Source organism: Lepidochelys kempii, chromosome 6 (genome assembly GCF_965140265.1).
Source record: "Lepidochelys kempii isolate rLepKem1 chromosome 6, rLepKem1.hap2, whole genome shotgun sequence".
Lineage (NCBI taxonomy): Eukaryota > Metazoa > Chordata > Testudines > Cheloniidae > Lepidochelys > Lepidochelys kempii.
Window position 1 is genome coordinate 89,400,702 of NC_133261.1, and position 22,594 is coordinate 89,423,295.

Sequence of the window (22,594 nt, forward strand, 5' to 3'; positions counted from 1 at the left end):
ATAAACTCTGGTAAGTGAAGTGTAAAAATATAATTAGGAAGGCCAAAAAAGAATTTGAAGACTGGCTCTTTTCAGCTTGGAAAAGAGATGACTAAGGGGGGATATGATAGAGGTCTATTAAATCGTGACTGGTGTGGAGAAAGTAAGGAGAGAAGTGTTATTTACTCCTTCTTATAACGCAAGAACTAGGGGTCACCAGATGAAATTCATAGGCAGCAGGTTTAAAACAAACAAAATGAAGTATTTCTTCTCACAACACACAGTCATCTTGTGGAACTCTTTGCCAGAGGATGTTGTGAAGACCAACACTATAACAGGGTTCAAAAAAGAACTAGATAAATTCATGGAGGATACATCCATCAATGGCTATTAGCCAAGATGGGAAGGGATACAAAACCATGTTCTGAAGTGTCCCTAGCCTCTGTTTGCCAGAAGCTGGGAATGGGTGACAGGGAATGGATCACTTGAGGATTACTGTCTGTTCATTCCCTCTGAAGTACCTGGCATTGGCCACTGTCGGAAGACAGGCTACTGGGCTAGGTGGACCATTGATCTCAGACAGTATGGCCATTCTTCTATTCTTATGAAGTTCTTCATATACTGGTATATGTGAAAGACACGGTATCGATCTCTTTTATGTATTTTCCTGACAGTTATGTCCTCCATGTGTTAATCACTCTTACTTATTTTTCTGCTGTGCTTCTAATGGAGAAATAATTAAGATTTGAGGATTATGTTTACTTTTCTGTCTATACACCAGCAGCATAATTTCCATAAGAATATGTAGTGCTCTCAGTATGTTTTAGTTAACTATTTGAAGCAAAGTAGCAGAGGGAGTTCACACATTATGTTTTGTTGTGTTGCACAAAACAGTTATTGTTTTGTTGCAATAGGGTGATGGATATTAAAAAATCTGGAGCACATTTTCCATCAGGTTATAACTGATGTTCCCAATGGAGGTGCAAGAACATGAGTAACAAACTCAGGGCAAACTGTTAAAAAACCAGGACACAAACCGCAAATTGTAATTCTAAACTTAGATTTCACCAACCAAGTGCAAACTCCTCAGGCATATTAATAGCCTTAAACGAAGTCACAGACAGTCTCCTTGGGTCCTCTGGTCTCTCCTGTCACTCAGCTGAGCATATCTCTGTCATACATGGCTCTTAAAACCAAGAATCACAGCAATGTTGAGGTAACTCCTAGTGCCAAAGAACCAGTCACTTACCCCAGATCATTTGTGCCTTAGATCTCGCACAAAGGACAAAGCTTGTAGCCAATCCTTTAATAAATTATATGTAGAGTTATTAAATAGGAAAAGGTAACTAGAGTGTTGTTTACAAGATTAAAGCAAGCGAATATAGACACACAAATGAATTACAGTCTTGGTAAGGTAATAGAGGCTCTTCTAATCAGCAAGCTCTTTTTGTCATTTAGGGTTAATTCATGCTAAGCAACTGATGATCTCTTGCTTATACCTAGAAAACTCATTGTCTCTCAGAGTCCCAGCAACATAGAGATCCTTAGTTCCTTTTGCTTGTGGTTTTGATCACTGTCCTGCCATATGCTCTCAGCTGCAAAACTCAGCTGATGGGAGGAGTTCACTTGCATGACTCATCTTCACGGGGAGGAGAACAGAACAACAATAAGTCTTTAGTACTTTTGTTGACGGTTCCTCAATCCAGATATAGGGAGTGTCCAGTTGTAAGAGCCAACCATAGCCTGTCTGGTGTCGATCGGACTCCTCTTTTGGGAGGGGCATAATGATTTCTGTAGAAGAGCAGCTCTTCACACTAATTAATGTCCCTCTCCTGTATGTCCCTGTATGTAATTAATTCCCTATTCCCCAATACCTGTTCCAGCCTACAGGTCTTCATTTTAGCTTTCTCCTCCCAATTCTTTTTGCTACCCAGAGACACCCCAGTTCCCATACCTCACCTCCAAGGGACTACAGAATTTTTCTTGTTGAATCACCATTCCAGTCCTTGAAGCCCATCTCAATAGGCATCAGGAAGTGGCAGGAATAGCGGTGAAAGTGGAGCTGACCCATCAACTGTATGGTGATTCATACAGTCACAGAGGCTCCCACTACACTCACTCAAATAGTACATTACAATATGGAATACAGATATTACAAGGAAGATCAATGCATGCAGCAATTCATAAGCATTCAACAGAGTCCAAACACTAAGCACTTTCTTATATTTATCATATTAATATTAACGCACAAGTGAGCCAGAGAGGTTCCAGCTATTTATCTGTCAGTGTTCATTTGAGACATGGGGACCTTGGCATGAGCTGGTGTCTGATCTGCCAGAGTCACAATAGCAATTTCTAAATGGTAATTTTTGTTATTAAACAGCTTAGTAGTTTCCCTTTAAGGGATGACTTGGATATCATGAGTATTGTTTTGTTAAAGTCTGTTTTATCTGTGTTTTTGTTTTTGTTTTTTCTTTTTGCTTTCCAAAGATCATTTTCCTGCATTTGATTTTTGTTATATCTAATGGAATATAAGTTATTTCTTGTTTCAATATTCATGTTGTTTTCCATTATTATAACCAAGGTACCCAGTGTTCATTTAATTTGCTTGGTTTTATGACCGCGAGACTTAGAAGTTTTAAGTTCTTTATGAAAAAAGTAATTTATTACCTTTACTCAGTGGTTGTCCAAAGTATTATCAAAGTTTTTTTAGTACTTGTACTGCAGCATGTTTCTGTCTTCATCTATAAAGGCATATTTAAGTCGTGCTGCTTACTATGGTAGCAAGGGAAGATACTCCAAGGCAATTATGAATTGTAACGAGGCTATCAAAATTCATCCTGACAGTGTGAGAGCCTATCTCTACAGAGGAACTTTGAAATATCACAATAAGGTAGAGATGTATTTTATCTTTTGGATGAAGTACATGAAATATTTTTGTTAGTCACCTGTAGAAAGAGATAAAAGCGGGGGACCAATGCTACCCAGGCTTGTGGGGAATTCCACCGATATAGCATACTTCTAGTTTCCCCAGTGCCTTGGAAGCCACTTTGTGGGGGGCTCTGTGGTTCTGGAGAGGGTGCAGTGGGGTGGGTTGGCTAAGCTAGCTAGATTTATCTCTATTTTACCTCTCCAGGACCCATGGAGGAAGCTCCCATAAGTGAATTTGGCCACAGGAGCAACTGCAGCTCCGTAATAAACTACCATCCATGTTAGGAGATGATACAAAGTGATCATGAAAGGGTCAAAGAGAGGGTAAAGAATAATATAGCTAGATAACATTAATGATTGACTAAGTAATAAAACCATGACAATGACAAAAATATAAAATAATAAGCCTCAATTATGCAGTCCTGGTCCAGTCAAAATCCCGTAGAAATCCTACCTAAGGGAAGACTACAATAACTGGCCCATATTGTCAAACTGATATGAGAGAATGCCTTCCAGTACTGATGAAGAGACAAGAAATGTAAAACTGTATGGTCAAATTTTACACTGTTGTGTTCTTTAGGACAGAACATATGATGCTGTGAATTATACAGTGGTTTTATACGCAATGTTTTTTATGTGCAGACATACAAAAATGCCATTGAAGACCTAACCAAAACTATTGACTTGGACAAAATCTGCATTTTGGCATATTGCAACAGAGCAATCTGTTATCACCAAATAAAGGACTTTAGAAAGGTATTATATCCTTTTATTCAAGAGCACTTGATTATGCAATTATTCAGAAATGCTAATAAACTGTTTCTGAACATTAGTAGCAAGCTTTCCTTTTTGCATCAACAATCCTTTACAACTGCATTGCTGTCAGTTGAAGATCTAAGTACCTGTTTTGTGGGTATAATCAGGTACTTGGATGTATACATGACAATACATTTATACAGTGAAGGCCAGGTTGAAAATCTGGCCTTTATATCACTAACATTTGCAGTGATTATTTCAGGATGTAGTGTTGTTCAGACATATGCATTTCTGCTGCGATATGTGTATCTCACACACATGCACGCCCACCCACCCACCAAAATCTTGCAGGGGAGTTCAGAAAGGGGAAGGAAAGAAGGGGAGCATAGAAGCAGAACAGGGCAAGATTAAGGCAGTAATGGGTATTGTAAAAATTTGAGCCCATCTCTATCTTGTGGGGTTGATCTGGTCCCCTGTGGCCTTGTCCATACCCACTGCTCAAAGGAGCAGGATTGGGACAGAAGCTCCACAAAGCCCACTTCATTTGGGAAAAAGACACATGGGATCGCCACAGAGGTGGGGTTGGGACTTCATCACCATAGAGGTGGGACTTGGGTGTCAACAGCCCCACAGAGCCTTTTGCTTGATTACTTCCTCCCTGCAGATCTTTTTGCTCCAGAGGGAACTGTTACCCCATATAGCTTCTAAAGGTGCAAAAATCCTTAGTACCCTGAGCTCCCTGCAATACTTATTTTGCCTCTTAAGGCTTCCCCAACACCTGTTCCAGCCTACAGGTCTTCATTCTAGCCTTCTCCTCCCAATTCTTTTTGCTACCCAGCGACACTTCAGTTCCCATCCCTCACCTCCAAGGGACTACAGAATTTTTCTTGTTGAATCACCATTCCAGTCCTTGAAGCCCATCCCAATAGGCGTCAGGAAGTGGCAGGAATAGTGGTGAGAGTGGAGCTGACCCATCAACTCATGTAGACTCTCAGGAGTTAGGGATGGAAAAGACCTTTTAGATTAATCCAATGTTTGCTTAGTCTAGTTTTAAATATCGCTAGCAGTAGGACTTCTCCTGGGAGACTATTGTGTCTGTGCCACTGTAGCATTTCTAGTGTAGATAAATCCTAAAGTACTAAAGGCCTACTTCTCATTTACACTATGGCCTCTTTACACCAATATGGCAGTGTAGAGAGGTCTTAGTGCAACCCACACACCTTCTGGGTGTGGTGTTCTGTCCCATCTTGTGGCACCCAGACCACTTAGAGATTAATGAGTCTGCTACAGCCTTAGCTAAGAGCCATGTGGCTTTCAGCTCATGTAGTAGAGGCTCATGCATTTAGCTTCCCAGGTTCATTCCTGCCCTTCAACAAGCGGGGTCTGCCTAATACTATCAGGAAGCCTTTCATGATATGAAGGCCTAAACTGTTCTAATTATCCCACATTAGTTATCACTTGACTTAAGGCATATACTTTATTTTCCATTTTAGGATTGGTGAGATACTGTCCAACTTTGATAAGTTTGTGAATTGATACCTGCATTTCCATTCCACTTATTCATGCCATTGTGCTCTCTACTGAGATTTAGTTAATAAAACTAAACTAATAAGACTTTCCAGTATAGTCTTAAATTAGGTTTTGAGACATTTAATTTTCAGAAGTTTCTTAACTTTATATTAAAAATGCTTGATGCATCTAAAGTGAAGTTAAAAAAATTAAAATAAAGTTTAAACACAAATATGGGAAACAGCAAATTAGATACAGAAAGAATAGCAGTTTTATCTCTAAACATAAATCGTTTGTAGCCTCAGTGCAGACTTAGTCTCTTTGCTATTGTGTTCTGCAGACAGGGGTGTATATATAAGTACAGAAAGGAATAGGCAACACTGTGAGAAGAAAATAACTGCTGTATTGTGTTCCTCTTTATCATTTAGGCCCTAGTCCTGCAAACATTTAAGCATGTGCTTAACTTTTAGCATCTTAGTAGTCACACTGAAATCAGTAGGACTACTCAGGTACTTAAAATAAGACATAAGTGTTTGCAGGATTGGAGCTTTAGATTGTAAACTTAAGTATCATTGTATGCTTCTCAGTAAAATTAAATATTTTTAATTTTTTTTTTTTTAGGCTTTGAAAGACTATGGAATTCTTCTTCTTCTTGAATTGACTAAGGAAATTGTCTTGACAGTGTTAATTAACCGTGCACTACTCTATGTGGAACTGGAAGACTACTCTAATGCATTAGAGGTATAAGATTCTCTTTATATACAAAATTTCACATTTCATGTTTATTTTATGACACATATCGCTGACTTGAAGAATAATGTGCAAATTTAGAGCAGGTCTACACTACAAAGTTAGGTCGGCTTAACTACATTGCTCAGGGCTGTGAAAAATTTCACGCCCTGTGCAATGTAATTAAGCCAGCCTAAATCCTGGTGTAGACACTTCTAGGTTGACAGAAGAATTCCTTCATCAATCTAGCTGCCATCTCTTGAAGAGGTGGATTTACTGCAGTGATGGAAGAACCCTTTCTGTCACTGTAGTTCAGTGTTACATTAGCATGGGCATAAATGACAGTTACACTCTTTTTGCTGCACCTTTACACTGCCAGAGTGGTGTAAAATGGCCACAGTGTAAACAACAAACAGAACCAAAATATGCAAGTTGTATATTAAGTTAAAAAGTGAAGGCCTGCCTCCACTGCCTTGCACCGTGAATAGTCATTTTCTGTTTTTGCAAGGTGAGTGTAAGCCAATGCCACAGGTGTAAGTGAATGGAGGATTCTGATTTGGTTTTGTTTTACATTCTCTTTGCAGAAGGTGAAATGATCACTCAAGGTTAAAGTTACAGGAGACTCAGGCCTTGAGTTTTTTTTTCTTCAGGTTTTCAGAAAAAGGATTGCAGTCTTGTCATTGATCCATAATCCAGACTCCCCTCTTATTCATTGGGCGTTCTGCCTGCAAAACAATAGCCGAACTGAGGTTTAAACATATTAAATAGTCTCATAGATACCGTTTTTCATTCTTAAAGTATAATTTCTCAAAAACCTTCAATTGTTATGACTTAAAGGAATACTTTTCTCAGTATTATTTGTGTTTTTATTTTGGATGGGTAACTTTAGGCTTTGAATTTTTTGTTCATGTGACAGGAATGATTTCAGCATGGGCACGCTACAAAATTGGGTAGTATATTTGTTTCAAAGATAGATATTCTATGTAGATGCAAGAATGATTTAACTGGGAATTAGTCCTGCTTCGAGCAGGGGGTTGGACTAGATGACCTTCTGGGGTCCCTTCCAACCCTGATATTCTATGATTCTATGAAGATGGATACCTTTGTGATGACCCAGAAATGTCCCACTAGAAATGCACAGGAAAAAGTCCTTCACACTTTGTAGACCTTGGATAGAAATAGCTGAAATAGAACAATTACTGTATAGGTCTCTGTCTTATGCTACTAAATGTAATTCATCAAAGAGGCTCAACGGAGAGACTCAGATGGTATATATTTTGATGTGTAGGGGCTCCTAAAAGGAGAATAGGGACTCATAGTAATGCGGTAGAAGCAACATGATCAGGAAAAAGTGTTAATTCCTGAATGAATTTTAGAGAAGAGTGATTTACAAAATGAGAGTTGAACATTAGAGACTCAAAATCCTAATGCATCCCGTGTAGCTAAATATTTTCACAAGATTATGTTTTTCCTACATGTAATTTAGAGAATCTGGTGTACAAATCAGTTTTGTTAGTGTGCTGCTGGGGGGAGCTTTCAGAGAACCCACATGTACTATGCCTGTTGTGTCAGGAGGTAGTCTTTTAGGGCTCAATCCTGGAAGATGTTTTCTGCCATGATCTAGCAAGAGAGCCGAGGTGGAAGAGGTAATATCTTTTGTTGGAGCAACTTCTGTTGGTGAAAGTGAAAGAGAAGCTTTCGAGCTACACAAATCTTTTCTTCAGGTCTGGGAAAGGTACTCAGAATGTCATAACTACACACATTGTGAACAGATTGTTTATCATAAGTAGTTAAAACTTATAAGAGACCAATCAAGGTGAAGTGGCCCATTAAAACCTCTGCAGTTATAGGACAAAAAGGGGGGAGGGGAAGTTAGTAGGTTACAGATTATTGTAATAAGCTATAAATCCAGTGTCTGTATTAAGACCGGTTTCAGAGTAACAGCCGTGTTAGTCTGTATTCGCAAAAAGAAAAGGAGTACTTGTGGCACCTTAGAGACTAACCAATTTATTTGAGCATAAGCTTTCGTGAGCTACAGCTCACTTCATCAGATGCATACTGTGGAAACTGCAGAAGACATTATATACACAGAGACCATGAAACAATACCTCTCTGTGTATATAATGTCTTCTGCAGTTTCCACAGTATGCATCTGATGAAGTGAGCTGTAGCTCACGAAAACTTATGCTCAAATAAATTGGTTAGTCTCTAAGGTGCCACAAGTGCTCCTTTTTCTTTTTGTATTAAGACCATGATTTTTAGTGTTTAGCAAAGTTATGAATTTAAGCTCACAGGCCTATCTTTTGAAGGTATTGTGCAGGTTTCCTTTGAGGATGAGGACTTCTAGATCAGATATGGAGTGATGTGTAGGCAAGGTAGGGGAGTGGTTTGAAGGCCAGAAGAGGGGGTTCAGGAAAGATTTATTTTAGGATGTGGTCTCCATAGAGTATGGGTTGTAATTGCTTAATGATACCCTACATGGGTTCCGGTGTGGGCTTGTACGTGACAGCTAGGGGTGTGTGGTTGGAGGTTTTTGGTTTTTTTGTTTTGTTTTTTTCCCCTGTATTGAGGCAGGTTCTCTTGGGGTATTTGAGTGGCCTGTTCCATGATGCAATCTACTTCTCTGGTGGAGTGTCCTTGTTCGGTGAAGGATATTTTAAATGTATTAAGGTGTGTATCCCAGACTCTTTTCTTGGAGCACAATCTGTGGTATGTCAGTGCCTGGCTGTAAATAACAACAGGTCTTTCAGTGTGTTTGGAGTGGTTACTGGATCTGTGAAGGTGAGTGTGGTGATCCAGCAATGCAGTTAAGCACTTGCGCAAAATTAGCAATGTGAGCAGTGCCATTGACTTCATTAGAACTATTTGTGTGCTTACAGCTAAACACGTTTAAGTGCTTGGGTAGTTTGGGCCAGAACGTCCAGCCCTGTTTAGAGTGGGCCTTTATTTTACAATATTTTAGTTACACAAGTAAAATAAAATTGTCACTACAAAAGAGAGGTTTTACTAACGTAGTAGCACATTTCTGTACATATGTGTATATCTCATTACAATGTCAGAACAATGTGATGATAGTCTCTTGAATACGAAATCTCTATAGATAGTGAGATATTTATTTTTTTCCATTTGAAGAGCTAGAAAATACCCTCTAAACCAGGGGTGGCCAACCTGTGGCTCCGGAGCCACATGTGGCTCTTCAGAAGTTAATACGCGGCTTCTTGTATCGGCACTGACTCTGGGGCTGGACCTACAGGTGCCAACTTTCCAATGGCCCAGGAGGTGCTCCCTGCTCAACCTCTGGCTCTGCCACAGGCCCTGCCCCCACTCCACCCCTTCCTGCCCCCTCCCCTGAGCCTGTAGTGCCCTCGCTCCTCCCCCTCAACCCAGAGGCCCCTGCATGCCACGAAACAGCTGATCAGGAGGTGTGGGGAGGGAGGGGGAGCAGCTGATCGGCGGGGCTGCCAGTGGCAAGGAAGCGCTGGGAGCAGGGCGGGGAGGAACTGATGGGGTGGGGGGGATGCTGACATATTACTGTGGCTCTTTGGCAACGTACATTGGTAAATTCTGGCTGATGAATCTTGCCCATATGCTCAGGGTTTAGCTGATCGCCATATTTGGGGTCGGGAAGGAATTTTCCTCCAGGGCAGATTGGAAGGCCCTGGAGGTTTTTCGCCTTCCTCTGTAGCATGGGGCACGGGTCACTTGCTGGAGGATTCTCTGCTCCTTGAGGTCTTCAAACTACAATTTGAGGACTTCAATAGCACAGATATAGGTGTGAGGTCTTTTTTAGGAGTGGTGGGTGAAATTCTGTGGCCTGCATTGTGCAGGAGGTCAGACTAGATGATCATAATGGTCCCTTCTGACCTAAATATCTATGAATCTATGAATCCTTCTCAGGCTCAGGCTGGCCACCCCAGTCTAAACTATTTTTCCATTGAGTGCATCAGTACAAGTGCTGTTTCAAAGCCAAACTGTTCCTGTAATTATATGTTGATGGGAGGTGCTGTAGACTGTATAAAGGCTACTTTCCCTTGCAAGGACTTAATCTACTTCCTTATTATAACGTTAAAAGGTGTTTTCTCCATATCAGAAACATCCAAACAGTGTTTTCCTTTTAAATCTTATATATCAAAAGCACACAGAGAAAGTATTCCAAATTTTAGTTAAAAGAAGAGTTAGAAATCCCTAAACTAGTGACTTATAATGGAAATATTGACACATCTTTAATTGGAATATTATGAACAGGAAACTCTCTAACCAAAGAATCACTCAGTTCAATCCTATCATTTATTTTTAAACTACTTGAGTTTACTTGTTTATAAATACTGTAGCAGAAGCAAATGAAAAAATGTTTTTATTATTAAAATGTTTTTATTACTGAATTTTATAACGAGATTGTGTATCAGAAAATAATATACCCTTAATATGTATGTTTAATTGCAATTATATAGGTGTTTCTATAAAAAATACTGGAAGTAATATTGCATCCAGCTCTGTAGGAAATACCTGGATGTCAAATATATTGTCTGACTAGAAAAACTATGTTCCCCCAAGAACCTGAGCATTAATTATGGAATGGAAAACAGTGCATTAACTCTCCAATTCTACTGAAAACATACTGTGTTCTTGTTTAGGTTTCATCCCCTTGTTGATATAAATTTGATTTGCTAAGGCCATGTTATTGAAGCAAAACAATACAAACATATATAATTGAGTATCTTTTTTTTCAGGACTTTAAAGAGGCTTCATTGTGTAATCCAAGTAATAGTGAGATCTATCAAGCTATTGGAATCTGCTACCACAGGTATGATATGTGGTTCGGTATGGCATAGGGTAGGAGAAGAGAAATAGAGGGGGAGCTGGATGATGTTCCAATGTATCTTTTAATAACTGTCCGAGTGAGGACTGGATAAGAGAAGAGGAAGAAGGGAAAGAAAAAAGAGAGATGAGTAGGTATTTGTCAGATTTGCCATTGATGTCCCAGTCTCACATGGGATCATTCATTACCTAGCAATAAGACGTTTATAGCAGCAGAGCGGGGGGAAAAGGTACAAGAGAAAAAGTAAAGCTAAGAGAACCAAGAGGGATGAAATAGAATGAAAGGTGGTGAGGAGGTAGAACAGACCCAGTAATGCCTGTAATTATGGCACCGTGTTAGTGTCTCCATAATTTTAGTAGTGACACAATTTCCATTTTAAGTCTATGCGCCTTCCTTTTTACAAAATCACCTCTGACTTTTTAACTTGAAATTTTTCATGTTTAGTCTCAGCTAGCAGAGATATATTCTGAAAAGTTCAAGTAAACCTATTAATCATTTTAAAAGTATATAATTTAGAGGCATTAGAGTATACACTTAAGTTATTCTATTTTATCATAGTGATAATCAGTAAGAATGGGAAGTCTCTACTTTTTAATGTGGAAAGGGTAGGTTATAGTATGATGTTGGTTGAACTATCTATTAATTTACTCTTATCTATTCTAGGGTTTTCTCTAGCACGCATCACTGTATTATATAAGTGCTGCTTAGGCCCTCTTTTGGTGGGCATATTTAAGATCTATCATCATGAGTCTTGCCTGGCTATGGCTGATTTGTGTTGCTCTGGTGATATAACTGGCTCCTTGATTCTCCTTGTATCGGGAGTTCTGGGAGGGCATAGAGCTGAAACAGTGGCACTGTGTTTTCTGGTGTACCCAGGTGCAGTGGGTGTGACTGGGATGTTCCTATGACTAAGAGATCCTCAGCTTCTAAAAGAGCTTCTCAGGGCCCATTATCAGCTAACGCAAATTAGAAGCTGTTCTAAATTGCATCTTGGTGCTGGTCCTATAACTCCAGAATCAGGGAGTCCCCGTCCCTTGAGCTTACGTGAGTGCTAAAAGGGCCAACTGAGAGATTGGCACTATGGTTTTAATACAGTTTTTTACTTTAAAAAAATTATTTAGATTTATAACAAAATCCTTGTCCTGAATCCTTGTAGTTGCATTTTAGCCATATCTGTTAGAGCTGTTTCTGTGTAGTAAAGAATTCCGTCTATGCTTCAGGTAGAACATGGACATCTAGTATATCTTTCAGTGTCTCCCTGGTAAAATGACTACACACTTTGGCACAATTTTGACCTCCATACATAAAAGAGCTTTTGACATAAATTAGAGTTCCATGCACAGATTGTTTGCAGATTTGATCCCTTTAAAATACATTAATTTATGTCACCATATGAGTACACATTTTTGTCATTTGCAGATAGGGTAAATGTTTTGTTTTCATCTGTCATTGTTAAAGGGCTAGCTGCACCTCTGTCTCTTTTCTGGTCTCTATCAGTGCACCTCCTCAGATATCAGGCCTCCTGCCTTTACCTGTCTTGGGGTGGAATTCAGCAGTTCTTCCACTCTTAGTCCAGACCCTGGGCTACAGTATCCTGTTTGTTTACAGTGCTTACCCAGCCGGTCCTACACATTTCAGGCTTATGCAATTCTTCCCTTCTGGAATCTGTGACCAAACAAACTTATTTTTTTTTGTGCAGTGGCAACAAAGCTTTTAAAGAATTTTTTTAAAATAACAAACACTCTACACACATGTCTGTCTTATCTAAAGACTTATCATCCCTATTGGTAACCTAGGCAGGCCTATCTTTTTCAGTGGGATCTTTTGAATAGGTTTGGTTCCCCTCCTTCTTCTTCCCTGAATAACTAGTGCCTTTTTCTTGAGAGAGTGACTCTTTTTATCCCTGCTCTTGTTCTTTTGTTCTTCTTTGATTGCAGGCCTTTTCCTGTCGTGATCAAAACCAGCTTTGTAGGTTTGCTGGAGACAGAGGCAGAATCATCGAAGCACTAATAGTTTTGTCATTGCCCCTTAACAACTCATGTATGTTTGCCAAGAGGTGGCATCTTGAGCCATTCTTTTCTTTCCTGCATGTTTTTCCAGACAGACTCCCATTGTGTTAAAACAATATAGTCATACAGAAAACCCATGTTCAAAAAAGATGAATTCAAAATGGAACAGGTGCAGAGAAGAGCTACTGGAATGATCAGGGGAATGGAGGACCTATCTTACGAGTGGAGACTGGAAGAGATTTCTTGTTTAGTCTAGCAAAAAAGTCTGAGATGGGATATGATTTATCTCTATAAATACGACGGTAGTGGGGCGAGCGGAGGAAGGAATACCAGGGTGGCAGAATACCAGGGTGGGAGAAGAGCTATTTAAGACAAAAGTCAATGTTGCCACAAGAAAATGGGTGTAAATTGGCCATGAACAAATTCAGGCTGGGTTGCCAGCAAAAAAGTTTGAAAACCACTGGTCTAGTCTCCTGTATACTATAATACTTTAGTCTAATTTTGGTTGCTGGATTTAGTGTGCAGGTGGTGTCGGTGGCCTGTGTTATACAGGAGGTCAGACTAGATGATATGATGGTCCCTTCTGGCCTTAAACTCTATGACTACAAAACACCCAATAACCAGGCCAACATACAGTATTTATAAATTATCACAGGGCAGCTCCAAACCCATCACATCATCCATACTAATAAGAAACACACAAGACATCAAATGCTGGTTTTGAGCAACAGCTCCAAAAGCTTGCTTTAAAGTTACTAATATTAATAAATTTGAATTGCCTCAAGGGGTGTCTGCACTTTGCTTTTTTGGCCTCAAATTTTCCCTGGTTGCTTACACTGTTTCACCTCTGGATTAGTAACAAGGGGAGGCCTAATGGAGCCAGAGCTCCAGGTGGCTACCAGTGTCTTAAGTGTTGTGTTGTCTAATCCTGCCCAGCGCAGGTCTGTGTGACATGGGGCTTTGAAACGTTAGCTGACACCAGAGCTTTGTCTATCCCAATGCTCCCACTATTGATGGCACCAGTGGAGCTGAAACTCTAGTGGCAACGCTGCAGAATGAATTTTAAGGAAATATTCCATAGAGTGGACAAGAGTTAAGGGTGAGGACAGTATAATCATTGAAACATCTTTTGTAATCATACCATGGAAAGTTTTCCTGTTTGGTTTGTATTTATTTCCCCTTTACTTTTTTTGTTCTTGGAACTTTGGGAATCATGACTTTGAAGTAGGCGGTAGTGGTTTCTGGTCATTTTCTTGTGGTTGCTAGGAGACAACATCCCTTAGGCAGCATATGTGACTCATAGACAACTCGTGCCTCTAGATAATACTGGGGGGACACAATCGAAAGGGGAGGACACGTGACTGCCCCACGTGTCTCTCTTCTGCCTGGTGACCCCCCGTCCTGTGCGCAGCCTGGGGCTGCCGTGCTTTACCTGCCCCACCAGAGTTTCCTGCAGGGGGCAGGGAAGGGAAGAGCTCTGTCCTTCTCCCACTGCGCCTCCCTCCCCTTCCATCTTCCCCCGGCACATTCAGCCTCTCTCTCTGGCAGCCGGCCCTGGAGAGCAGGATGGAGCCACTTCTCACGCAGCTGAAGCTGGCTACTCTGAGTCGCTGACTCTGTGCAGCGCGGCGGCTTCCTGAGCAAGAGCCTGGCTGGGATGGCAGCCCGCCCCACCAAGGCCCAGCTGCCGGGGACAGTGGCTGAGCAAGCTGGTGCCTCCCCACCCCCCAGCATGTTTCTGACTCGCTTGTCCCCTGTCCCTGGCAGCTGGGCCCAGGTGGGGAGCAGAGGGGGTGGGGACACTTCCCCAGCCAGGCTCTTTCTCAGGCAGCCGCCATACTGCACAGAGCAGTGATCTGGAGTTGCCGGCATGAAAAGTGGCTGGTCCCACCCCTTCCACTCTCCGCCCAGGCCCGGTTGCCAGGGTCAGAGGCTGAGTGTACTGGGGGTAGGTGCAGCAGGAGAACGGAGCCCCTCTTCCTCCCCCTTGGCAGGCCAAGCAGAAATCTGGGGGGGCCACTTGATCCCACATGTCCCCCCCCCCCACATGTTGCCTATAGTATGACTGGTGCCAGATTTGGCAAAGCAATAGGCTTGTTATACACATGATTATAAAGTGACTTCGACAAATCATAGAAAAGGAAAAATCTCTAAGGGTCTATACATGTGGCTCTGTGCACTGAGTAAAGGTCCTCGTCTAGGCACAATAAATCAGATGTTTCAATCATAAACGTTACTGTTCTTAACTAAATAGGAAAGCATGCTTGAAGATTTTATTATTGAATGCTGAAGATCAAATTCTGTACTTTTGGATGTATATGTTCATAACAAGCATTTTGGTGGATCTCAGCCCAGGACAATTGCACAAAAATGTGTGTCACAGCCAGGAACTGAACCCAGTTCTCAAGTCCCAGTGCCTTAAATGCAATACTATCCTTCCTCTCTTTTTATTATTTGAGAGCTTTGTGCACACCCAGAGCTGTGCAGTCATATAACAAGACACAGCCCTTACCCCAAAGAGTTTACAGTATAGTTTAGAAATAGATCAAATAGTTCAGATATTTTTAATGCACTGGGAAATTGTATTTGTTGAGGTGGGGCAGACGTTATAGCTGAAAGTCTTTGCATAAAGTGTATTTGAAGGAGAAAAGGTAGTCTGAGGAACAAAATAAGTGGGAGTCTTAATGGGCATTGGATCAGGACTAAAAAGAGGGAGTCAGTTCCAAATTTTACAGGCTGTCATGAAAAAGAAGGGGCAGAGTTGAGACTGGGAGAAAGATGAAGAAAGGAATTGGTGAGAGTGAGTCTTGGAGGAGTGAAGAGAGTAAGATGAAACAGGAAGAAGAAGGTTTATGGTAGAAGTAAACTATGCTTGGTTGAAACGGCTGAGTCTGAACAGACTGGCACAAAGTGTGTTCGGTCTTGAAACTGGGCAGTGTGAATGGTTGAGCTGGAAATCTGAACCTGAACAAACCAAGCCAAGTTGGAATCTGCTGAGTGTAATCCTGGCTCCACTGAAGTCAACAGGAGTTTTGACATTGACTTTATTGGGGACAGGATTTCACCCTAAGTGTTTAAAAGTTCAGACTAACAGCATTGGCCTCTGTAATGATCAAGAAAAGGACTGTGCATGGAGAATTAATCACAGTCATATTTCTTTAACCATTGTCCCTGGTTGGGGAAGTGTGCACTGCCAGTGCTATCTGTTTAGTGGATGAAATGAGAACCTAAGTCTCTAGAGTTGTAAGTCTGGCACCTTTCATTAAAATGACTGATTTTAAAAAAAAATAAAAAAACAAAACACTGACCATCAAGTGCATATTTATTTTTAGACTTGAGCAGTTGGAAGAAGCTGTCAATTCATTTACTCAAGTGCTTAAACTAGATCCCTTTTCTCTGGATGCCTATGTTGCAAGAGGAAATTCATACATGGAATATGGTAATGAAGCTGGCAATACCCTAGCACAGAAAGACTTCCTGAAAGCACTGCATCTTAACCCAAAGTATGTGAAAGCCAGAATTTGCTTAGGATACAATTTGCAGGTAATACACCAAAGATCATAGTCTGTAATATTGTGTGACAAAGAGAGGAGCATTATTTTTCATATATAAAATTTAGTCCATGCTCCATACATAGTAATACTGCAAACTAGTTAAACACTGTTCAGCCAGATAAAATAACTGTATCTTTAATGTATCCTTTGTTATTCTCTGTTTTCCCCCTACTCACTTTTTTTCTTTTCAACTAAAGGGATAGGCTGCAATTCCCTTTGACATTTGTCTGTGCTGCATCTTACTTGATTATTGGATTTACTCTTGAGTACCAATAGACTTGATCTCCTTAGTCAGCGCAGAGAGAAATAGAGCGTTATTGGTAATCATGCCTAGATACCTTGTATGGTATTGTAATCAATAACACTAGAGACTAGGCCGCTACATAAAAAGTGACTTAGATATTTTTGGTGAATCTTATGTAAAAGGATTAAGTCAATCCAAAACAAAATGTTAACATTTGTATTAAGCCCCTTCAAAAAGAGCTTATATATAATGAAATCTGAAAACCACTTAGCTATACCCCAAAAAGAACAATCCTGCATTAGCAAAGTCATGTATGAAATGACATATCATGTGTTTTCCTCCTCTCTAATTCCCATGATTTTACAACACTGTTATTGTGCTTTGTTGTTATACCCATTTGTCTGACAAAACTTTCCAACAAAGTTGTGAGTTAATTTTGTGCCTGTGTAAATGAGGGACTAATTTTATCAGCCTGCATCAGGCTTACTTGGATAGGCCTTGTGCAAATTTCCTCACACAGCTCTGCCAATATGTTTTAATTCTAATTAATGTTTTCACTGACCTTTATAAAGTACTAAGTGCTGAGTGTTATCATCAGTCTTAACAAGGAGCCTTCCTGCCATTGTTTTCAGTCATATAAGGAAGTCTCTTTCAACAACAAAGTGCTGGTTCTGCTGAATGAATCCAAATTGTGTGACTGTTTCTTGGAGAACCAAAGATTACCAAACTTATTTGTACTTGGTCAAAATTCAAATCCAGGTCTTCCAAGGTAGAATATTAGTGAATCCGTGAATCAGTCATCAGAACTTGAAGAAGTAGGGTCTAGCCATTTATTTCCCTCACATCTTTCTATTCTCCCTCACTCAACAGCTTATCCTGCCCCATGCATATTTCCATCCCCTTTTTGTCTAGCAACTCTTACTACTCCACAACCAGTGGGGCTGGGCCTACTTCCAGTCTGGGGATAAAATATCAGATCACTCGTCCATGGGCAGCTAAGACCTCAAATTTGGCTACATGACAATAAAACATAGCTGTCCCAATTTTAAGGTTATAGGCTCATATTCACAAGTAAATGAAAATGAGATATTGTTGCTGTCTAACAGAATTTCTGTGCTTTCTTCATATACTGTTTTGAACAATTATGCTGGTGTTTCTCATTTTTATTCTGTCGTATTTAGTGAGTGGCTCTCACTAGGTCTTACTTATTTAGTTTTGGATAGTGTGTAACCCAAGGATGATTGTTGTTGTTGTTTTAATATCTCCAGGGAGAGAGGGTCACACCAAGACAGTTTGATGTTATTGTGGGAAGGCAGGTGCATAGAGATGAGTCTTCACTTCATTACATTATCATACAGGGCCAGACATTTAAAACTTGAGGCCAGAAGCCGAGGTACAAGAGCAATTACGTGTGCAGTTCCTGCAAAGGTAGCATATAAATCAAGTAACTGCCCATGCAGTGGATGTGTGGATATCTAACTAGTTATTTGCATGCATCTTTTCCCAATTTGTGCACAAAATTAAATAACTGAATGTGGCAACATGGGGGCATGTGCAATTTTCCCACATGTATATAATTTTTGAAAATATGTCCATTGGTATGTGGTACATTTAATAATATTCATATGTTAAAACTCATTATAGGCCTTTGGAAAGTTTCAGAAAGCTTGGAATCAATTTACAGTTGCCATTGACATTGATCCAAAATGCCATATTGCCTATGACGGACGAGCTGTGGTCTGTCTTCAGATGGGTGATACTTTTGCTGCATTTCAAGATACAAACGCAGCACTAAAGGTAAATGTTTGGTTTTCAGTTGATTTATAAATATGAACCTGCTATTAGGCCACTGAATAATGCACATAAATTTGAAGAACTGTGTATGAATAATTGTAGGTTTAGATTAGGAGGTACTTTCTATTTTTATACATTTCCTTTAAAGAAAGAGTCTTGTTATTAATGTAGAAATGTGGAGTTTATTCAAATAAGAGTGCATATATTGTTACATTTCAGCTCACTACCAATGCTCAGCTGCTTACAAACCGGGGTGTCATTAACCAGTTTATGGGTCACTTAAACTGTGCTATGAAAGATTATCAGCAAGCAATTTCCATCAACCCTGGCTATGCTTTAGCCTATTTCAATGCAGCAAATATCTACTTTCATCACAGGCAATTTTCACAGGTAGGTCTTATGTTCTATTTTCATACCATTCTTAGAACACTTTTCCTTGACTAAGGAATAATGCTATTGATACAAATTAGTGTATAAATGTAAGCTTTTACTTGAATCTTCTTACAATTAATCATTTAGCTGTACTCTGATAGGGTATGAATTAATATATAGAAATGAGTAATACATAATACTACTATGTTCTACTACTGTCCATTTTATCTGACGATCTCAAAATGCTTTACAAATATTTATGAATAAAGACTCATAACAGGTGATTTTACAGATGGGGGCCAAAACCTTCAAAAATTCCTAAGTAATTTAGAAATCTAAATCTCCCTCACTTTCAATGAGACTTAGGCTACTGAATCAGCCAGGTGCTTCTGAAATTTTTGCCCTGGAGACTAAGGCAAAGAGAAGTCAAGTAATTGTCCTAGTTTACACAGTAATTCAGTGACAGAGTGAGAAGTAAAACCCAAATCTCCTGTCTCACAGGCCTATTCTTTAACTACTAAGCCAGGTTTTCTCTCTGTTGTAATACCCTCAGAGTCCTGAATCCCCAGTCCCTTCTGCAGAAATGCCCTGGGGAGGGCCTGAGGTAATCAAACACCAAAGTTCCCCTTGCATTTTCCTAGTAAGCTCTTTGGAGGCAAGGACCATTTCATACTCTCTGTACAGCCTCTAACATAGTGGAAATAGGGTTGCCACCTGTCTGGTTTTCACCTGGACAGTTTGGGTTTTGGCTTGTGTGTCCTAGATGCCATTTAACAAACCCCAATGTCCATTTTTTAAAAATCTGGGGTGAAAAAGGCGGAGCAGGAGTGGGTACTTGGGGGGAGAGATGGAGCAGAGCCAGGGCCTTGGGGGAAGAGGCGGGGTGGGGATTTGGGGAGTCCAGTTACCAGCCATTAGAAAGGTAGCAACCCTAAGTGGGAACCCAATCCTGATTGAAGCCTCTGGGTGTTACCATAGTACTACTAATAAATAATAATAAATCATTCTGTTGCAAAAGAGTGGCTGAATTCTTCTTCTCAAAGATCCTTGCAAAAATCTTGTCATTCTTGCATAAATCCTGTGGATTTCTGCTACCTTGATTATTAATGCAATATAAAAATATATACAGCATTTCAGAAGTTTACATGGTGCATAATATCTTCATTTTATATATTTCACAGGCCAATTCATACTATTCCAAGGCATTACAGCTTGACCCACGGAATGAATCTGCAGTCCTGAATCGAGCTATTACAAATACATTATTACAAAATATCGAAGAAGCAGAAGAAGATTTTGAGAAGGCAGTTTGTCTCTGCCCTTTCTCTGCAGCAGTGTACTTTAACAGGGCAAACCTCTATAGAACATTAAAGCAATATGAGCTAGCTGAGAAGGATATTTCAACAGGTACTTAGTTTCAGTTATAATAAGAACAACAAATTATTTTGGCTCTATTTCATAGTTCGGAAAGTATTAGCAACTATTTCCATTTATGTATTTAATATATTTATTTAAGTTCTTAACTTATATAGGAGAGGCTATGAGATTGAAAAGGGAGTTGTAATGAAAATGCCAGCTAAAAAATATTATTGTTTTTCTAATGAAAATTAACTAGAGAGCTGGGCAAATTTTTTTTTTCTGGACAAATAATTTTATTTGCCAAAAAATGCAGTTTTGGGTCAACAGAAACTATTTGTGAATTTGAGTCGAATTTGACTGTGTGTGTAGCGGGGGGGAGGAGTTAGTAATTTTTTTTTTATTTTTTACTTTTTTTTGGATGGGGGAGATGGTGGTTTTGGTTTAAAAAAACATCTATTATGGATTCACCCACAATGATTTTTTTTGAGAGGGGGAGAAGGGTTCAGTTCAGCCATGAAAACCAAAAAATTCAATTATCTGTTTATTTCCAATTACTGATTAGAAGTAAATGTGTCATATGTAATATGTACCGTAGCAGCTGAACTCTGAGCCAGATTTTCAAAGAAAGTTGTAGCAGAAAGATGTGCATTCATGCTACCCTCACAAACCCTGAGGGCATCTGAGTTCATTACCTACTCAGTCACTACTGCTTTAGCCAATTACAGATAAAGATTTTTTTTAAATTAATTTTATAATGTATACATAGAGCTAAGTTTCACAAATACCACATTTGTGTGTGCAAACCAGCCAAGTGCATCCCTATTTGCTACCCATCTTCAACCACACCAGATTCAATTCCTGTCTTTCCATCTCAGCTACCAAATCCATGGTCAGGCTGTCTGAATGTTCCTAAGATGAAGTTACTTCATTGGATTTTGATAGCAAAGTCCTTGAGTCAAAGCCCTATACAAACTAGAGTACCACTGTTATACTACTGTCTGTACTTTGAACCAATTAATAGTTGATTGCAAGTGAATAATTTTTCCACCAACAATAAATATGATCAAGTCTTACTGAGAAGTTAACCGGTATACGCTTACAATATAAGTTTGTCTAAATTATATGAAAACATGATTTGGGTAAAGATGTATAGAATTCCTTATTTTCACTATGAATTTTTTCCATTAAAAGTAGATTTTCATGATGTCAGAACAGAATAATTATGAAATCTTGTCTAGGGAATTGATGACTATAAAACAGGGAGTTTGCTGGGACCTAGACTCTTTAAACAACAGATTAAACACTTGCCAATAGTAAGTTATTTAAATACCTTTGAACAATAGGAAATCTGACTCTGAGACAATGTGCATTGCTGACACCAAGGAATAGATTGATAATGGTTTCCTATTGCTTGATATTTGTTTTGGTGTTGAACCTGATTTGGGAGGGAGAATGTGGCTTCTGATGCTTCAGCAGTTGCTAGAGTCAGATTTATAAACATGCCATGATGATATCTAACATCAAGAGGAGAAAAAGGAGAGTCAAAGGGAGACAGTAAGATTGTAAATATCTTAACAAAATTACTTAGCTCCTGCTATAAAAATATGAATTGGACATATGTATTTCCTATTTAGATCAAAACCCACATGCTCTCTACTTTGTCTCAACTTTCAGATGGGCTTTAGCATGTGCTGTTTTTTATAACAATCGTAACAATCTTTTGAAATTTAAAAATGCCTTAACATTTATTTTTCATTTTTACAGCATTGTCAATTCAACCTAATGATGCTTTGATGTATAAAGTTAGAGCTGATGTTCGTGGTAAAATGGGATTCAGTGAAGAAGCCATTGCTGATTACAAGCAAGCAATCAGCATTCAAGAAATGATCGATGCAATGTGAAAAGATTCCAGTTCCTGCAAAACATGGTAACAAGTTGGGTCTATTTACAGAGATTTGCCTTATTTAATTAAGAGATATTTGTTTAATTATATCTCAAATACTATTTAGAAGAATGTATTATGTTAGCACTAGACTTGGCACAAAAGGTTAGTTTTATATACAAGGAAAAAATTGTTAATACTGTAATAATCCATCTTCATTTTCTTCTGCACATATGTTATCTTCCTGAATAATTTAATTGCTTGATTCAGTGCAAAAATTGTGCAAAAAACCCAGAGCTATTTAAGAACAGAATGCTAACATTAAAGAAGTAATTTCACAAAGCGAATGTTAGATTTTCTTTATTGATTGGCACCAAATGGCTGTTGGAGAACAAAACACAGACAAAGGAATAAATATCATTGGGGAAGGCCTCATCTTTATTTACTTGGGTCCAATGTGACGTTAAATGGCAAAATAACCAATATTTAGGTTTAGCCCCCTTTCATCCAACCCTTAGGATTCAGCCTACCTCTGATTCCTCTCTCCCTCTCCCAGTGAGAGGGAATGAGCGTACACACAAGGTGTACCTGAGTCTTTGACTTCAGGTCTTCCTTCTACCTTAGGTTAACATGGTCCACCTGCCACCTCTTGGGCCT

At 39.5% G+C, this 22,594-nt stretch overlaps 1 protein-coding gene across 4 annotated transcripts in view; it reads left to right on the top strand.

Moving 5' to 3' along the window:
• The window catches only part of TTC6 (tetratricopeptide repeat domain 6), a 124,727-nt gene extending 102,480 nt beyond the window's left edge, over nt 1–22,247 (top strand). For 3 of the 4 annotated variants that reach the window (XM_073349092.1, XM_073349094.1, XM_073349093.1), the window contains 9 exons: nt 2,732–2,872; nt 3,553–3,666; nt 5,797–5,916; nt 10,635–10,708; nt 16,065–16,275; nt 18,175–18,327; nt 18,544–18,714; nt 19,878–20,103; nt 21,820–22,247. In XM_073349092.1, the coding sequence (XP_073205193.1) occupies nt 2,732–2,872; nt 3,553–3,666; nt 5,797–5,916; nt 10,635–10,708; nt 16,065–16,275; nt 18,175–18,327; nt 18,544–18,714; nt 19,878–20,103; nt 21,820–21,956 (1,347 nt within the window). In that variant the 3' untranslated portion in view covers nt 21,957–22,247. The remainder of the gene's footprint in view (nt 1–2,731; nt 2,873–3,552; nt 3,667–5,796; nt 5,917–10,634; nt 10,709–16,064; nt 16,276–18,174; nt 18,328–18,543; nt 18,715–19,877; nt 20,104–21,819) is intronic. The other variant, XM_073349095.1, reaches the window with a different exon arrangement.
• The last annotated feature ends 347 nt before the right edge of the window (nt 22,248–22,594 follow it).